The sequence below is a fragment of the Galeopterus variegatus genome, unplaced genomic scaffold (assembly GCF_000696425.1).
Source record: "Galeopterus variegatus unplaced genomic scaffold, G_variegatus-3.0.2 Scaffold2889, whole genome shotgun sequence".
Lineage (NCBI taxonomy): Eukaryota > Metazoa > Chordata > Mammalia > Dermoptera > Cynocephalidae > Galeopterus > Galeopterus variegatus.
Window position 1 is genome coordinate 243,699 of NW_007729000.1, and position 5,275 is coordinate 248,973.

Consider the following 5,275-nt stretch of genomic DNA (forward strand, 5'->3'; position numbering starts at 1 on the left):
AAAAAAAAAAAGGTCAGGAAAAAAAATTTTATATGCAAAGACATAAAGCAAAGAGAAAAAATGGTAATAATGGGCAAGTCTAGATGAAGGTATATGGATGGCAACTGTGCTATTCTTCCAATATTTCTGGGGGCTGACCAGTTAGCTCACTTGGGAGAATGTGGTGCTAGTAACACTAAGGTTACAGGTTTGGATCCCCATACTGGCCAGCCACCAAAACAACACAACAAACAAACAAAATTTCTGTAAGTTTGAAATGTTTCAAAATTATAAGTTTGGGGAAAAAACGAACTCTACACAGGGAGAACCACCAAGGGCTCAGATTCTTTAACAATGGTCTGGGACACATCACCTGCTAAAGAATCCTGAATAGCCAAGATGCAAGCTGAAGGCAAAGGAAACATGAACTGAGTAGTGAAGGAGTTATTCATACCAGCTACAGCTTTGTTGTAAAAAAGATCTGCAGCTTCTACATGTGTGTTTTTTTTGTTTGTTTGTTTGTTTTGCTGAGTCAAGTACACTTTTTATATATTTTAATTCTTTATTCTTCTATCTTAACCTCCACTCTTGTAAATAGGGTGTATTGGTGATAATTAACTTTACAATGTAGTTCATAGGTTGCAAAATATTAAGATGGGCTGGTAAGGGAATTGCTAGAGGGATGGACTTCATCCAGAAATTCTGGACTTGGGAATGGATGTGATAATTAACATGACTTTGACTGGTCTCCCTTTGGAAAGAGTGAATATATTTTTGACAGGAAGAGAGATAGATGCATTACATTAGGTATGCTAGATATATTGTTGTTGCTGTTTTTTTGAAGAGTAAATACTAGAATAAGGACATGCATGAATGTTGAGCATCTAAAAATGTGGACTGTAGAAACATTTGTTAGTTTTTTGGCTGTCCAACAGCTTCTTTCTCTGCTTTGGGGAATTCCTTTTTTGGGGTGGTATTTGTGGGACATGGTGTCTAGACAAGCCAAAGAGGGAAGGTCTTTCTTCTCTCTACCTCTACCTACCCTGGTGTAAGGAGGTATCCTGAGCTCAGTTAATCTAATACCTCAGGTTGCCTCCCTAGTTCCCTTTCTCCACCTTGAAATTCCCAGGGCCCTTTGGCTGATGCCTTTTGCAAGGTGGGTCGAGAGCACTTCTGGGGCCCCAGGACAAGGATGTTCTTCTATGACTCTGGCCTCAGCTCAGGTCCAGGCAGAGGTGCTGCCTTCCAGCTGGGTGAAGCTCTAAGGAAGGTGTCCTTTTTTCTTGTCTTCTCCCCAGGCAGAAGGGGACAAGCCACCCAAACACTGAGGGGGGCCTGCAGGTGAGAAGGTGCTGGCCCTTCAGCCCTCCCCACCCTGTGCCTTCACAAACCTTACCAGGGCCTGAAGCTGAACCCCTGAAAGAGCAGGGGATTGCAGTGAAGTACAGGCTTTGGGGTCCCACAGGCCTGGGTTCAAATCCCACTCCAGATAGTATGTCAAGTCTCCAGTCTCTGTATGATGACAAAAAATTCAGATGAAAAACAAAAAGTTTGGTGGGAATGTGAAATGGTGCAGGTGCTGTGGAAAACAATATGGCAGTTCCTTAAAAAATTAAAATATTTTGTTTCTTTATCTACTCAAAAAAAAATTAAAAATTGAATTACCATGTGCAGCAATTCCACTTCCAGGTATATCCCCCAAAGAACTGAAAGCGAGGTCTTGAGCAGATATTTATACACCCACGTTCATAGCAGCATTATTACCAATAGCCAAAAGGTGGAAGGAACCCAAGTAAGCATCCATCAACAGATGAATGGATATACAAAATGTGGTATATTACAATGGAATATTATTCAGCCTTTAAAAGGAAATTCTGACCCATGCTACAACATGGATGAACCTTGAGGACATTATGCTCAGTGAAATAAGTCAGTCACAAAAAGACAAATACTGTGTGATTCCACTTATAGGAGATACTTAGAGACAGAATGGTGGGTGCCAGGGGTTGGGGAAGGGAGAACGGGAAGTTAGTGTTTAATGGGTACGGAGTTTCAGTTTGGGAAGGTGAAAAAAAAGTTCTGGAGGTGGATGGTGGTGATGGTTGCAGAATAACATAAATGTACTTAATGCCACTGAAATATATGCTTAAAATGGCAAATCTCATGCAACATATATATTACAATAAAAAAAAATTACCACCAAAAGAAAAAAAAAAAAAACTGCACAAGCAAAATGTCTTCTATGATCCTGGAGGCAAGTCTAGAGGTGGGGTGGGAGTCGGGGATTCAAGCATCAAATGGATGGAAAAGAACTGGCCAAGAGTGGAAGCATGGGACCACTGAGGCCTGAACTTACCTGCAGCCATCCACGTGGTCTGTACCAGGCACCAAGCCCCACCTTAGCACATTCCCCTCCTCTGTCCACACTGTCCGCCTCAGTCCAGTCCTCCTCCTCATACCTGCAATGGCTGCCTCTATCCTCCACGTGACCCGGGTGGTGACCTTCCTAATCTAGATCTGACCACATGTCTCTCCTGCTTAATGTCCTTCGGCAGCTCCCTGTTGCCTCAGCATCAGCCCTGCCTGCAATCCGGTCTCAGCCGAGGCCAACCTGGTGGCCTTACAGTCCTGCCTTTCCTGAGCCCCAGGTTCTCTTACATACCATAACTGTTTTTAATACCTCTATGTGATGATTAATAAATGTTATCCCTAATTTTCTCAACAACCCTGCAAGGTGGTATCATTGACTCCATTTTAGAGATGGGGAAACTGAGTCTCACACAGGCAAGGTCAGACTCAGAGATTCTTGCTCTTTTGCCACGTGGTGGCTCCTCCTCGTCCTTTGCTTGGTGCCTCAGTGCCTTGGCTTGTGCATGAGCATAAGCCTGTCGCTCAGATTTGGCTCAAAATCACATCTGACCACCCTAAGGTGCCCGAACACCACCCACGCCCCTGCCCCCAGGCATCTGATCACATGGTTTTCTTCATAGTTTCCCATTGCTGGAAATCCTCTTACTTGTTTACAAATTTAATATCCTTCTCCTCACTACAATATAAGCTCCAAGAGAGCAGGGATTGCATCTGCCTTGTTTCTGCAGCATCTGGAGCCAAGTACACTGTAGATGCTCAACAAACAACAGCTGGTGGGACTGATCAGCATTGCTGTGTCCCTCCCAGCCCTGTCCCGTCCCCACCTCCCGTGTGCTCCCTCGGTCCTCTGAAGCTGGAGAAGCTGTTGGTCCCTTGCACAGGCCTTGTGGGTACTCTTTCACTCTTGGGTGCCCCCGACAGACCCCAGCTGCCTGGGCAGGGACTGGACCCAGGCCTGGCACAGTGCCTCGCCTGTGAATTGAACACGGAATCAGTGTCAGAATATCTACAGTTGGCACTTGCTCTGTTACTTCTTCATTTTCACTATGGGCTCAGAATCAGGTACAATCTACAATCTTCCTGAGGGTAGGGCCTGTCCTCCACGAAGCCCTCTGGGGCTGGGGTCTCCCCCAGGTGAGCCCACAACTCATGCAGCCTGGCCTACCTTTGGGAAGAAATTGGGACCAGGGTACAGGGAGCTCAGCCACCAGCAGCAGCATGTTTTATTGAAACCAGAATCCCCCAGTCGTGTGAGGAGGCTATGGGGCAGGGAGCGAGGTCACTGACACCACACTCCAGTACAGGATACAAAGCCAAGGTCTGGAACAGCCTTCCCAGTACTCAAGCCCTATGGCTGGGTGCCCTTCTCCTTCCCCTACCCCCTTATCAGGGCATCTGGGGCAGGAGGGAGGTGAGAAGGGGAGTCCGTTTCAGTAAAGCCTTCATCTACGGGTCCTGAGGGAAGGAGGAACAGTTGGTGGTGGGGTCTAGGTGGCCCAAGATGCTCAGGGCATGTGTCCTTGGTGGGTTGTTAAGGGAAGCAATAAGGCACACTCTGCCCATAGGGAGAGGACGGGAGGGAAACAAAGGCTCAGAATGAGAATCACTGGCGTAAGACCACACAGGTGGGACCCTGGGATCCTGACTCCTAGGGCAGGGCCGTGCCCACACCCTGCCTTCTGGCATCACCCCAGCCTGGGCGCCCAGCCCCGCCAGCCACAGGTCCTATGTGGGGAGCCGCACACGGTCCACGTCTTGATCCATGATCTGAAGAACGTCATCCAGGATGGAAGGCCCCAGGTCCACGTGCAGGGACAGCAGGGAGCTGGCATGGGACAAGAAGGGCTCCTCGGCCCCTGATTCCGGAGTCATTCCATTGTGGGGTGAGCCAGCCTCTGGAATCCTCCAGATGTCCACACTGCCTGCCTCCTGGGGGGAAGGCTGTGGGGAAGGTTGAGGAGTCTCCAGGTGCAGGCGAGGGGGCTTGGGTGGGGCCTGGGCTGTGGGGAGGGTGAGGGCCTGGAGCCCACCAATGACTGGGAGGGAGATGGCGTTTTTGAGCAGAGGGGACGTCCCATCGGGGAGCTCCCGCCCGCACACCGTGGCGGTGCGGGTGAACTGGAAGGGGAGGTCAAAGGTGCCGTCTTCCTCAGGCTCCTCCACGGCCGTCCCCGGCAGCAGGTGGAACTTTCCTTGCAGGAAGGAGATGTCGCCAAACATGTCGCTGCCACCACCGCTTCCAATATGAATGGTGTGGCGGAAGTCCCCCAGCGGCGGGCTGATCATGTCCGAGGACAGCAGGTCCCGCAGCTTCTCCTTTTTGCCCTTGCGGCTGCTGCGCTTCAGATAGATGGGCACCTTGGTGGACATTGTGACCTCACCACCCAGGCCTGGCTGCCAAGGCCACGGCCTCACGCTGCCTGCTCTCAACACCCTCAGCCAGAAACAGTCCCTCCAGAGCGTGGTTTTCAGATCCCAAAACCTTGCCAAAGGCCAAAGACTAGAGCGTGGGGCGTGTTGACCGAAGTTGGTCCACGGAATTGGAAAAAGAAAAATTAAAGATCAATAAGTCAGGGGATTACGATTACAAAAATCACTGTCTCCCCAAAGGGTTGAAAACTCTTTTGTGAAAATCAGAGGCAGAAAGGCGGAGATCTTGTAGGCAGCAATGTGCTTTGGTCTTGGCTCTGAAAGTTTCTCCCCAGTCCAGGGCTGAGCTGAAACACAAAGGGGACACATGAGTCAGGGGCAGGAGGACAAAAGTCAGAAGCATCTGTCTTGTTGCTGGGCCCGTCTTGTTTCTTGTTTCTGGGCATCAGCCGTGGGAGCTCAACTGGGGCCACTCTCCTGTGGGGGCCCTGCTGGAGGAAGCATGGCTTCGTTCACTGACCCACTGTATCTTAGAGCCTAGACCACCTGTGCCAAG

General features: G+C 49.5%; 1 protein-coding gene across 1 annotated transcript; it reads right to left on the reverse strand.

Annotated features, from left to right (window-relative positions):
• Positions 1 to 3,641: 3,641 nt before the first annotated feature.
• Positions 3,642 to 4,979, reverse strand: CDC42EP2 (CDC42 effector protein (Rho GTPase binding) 2). Its single transcript, XM_008583346.1, has one exon. It carries the CDS (start codon positions 4,717 to 4,719, stop codon positions 4,075 to 4,077), a length of 645 nt encoding a protein of 214 aa, XP_008581568.1. The 5' UTR covers positions 4,720 to 4,979; the 3' UTR covers positions 3,642 to 4,074.
• Between the last annotated feature and the right edge of the window lie 296 nt (positions 4,980 to 5,275).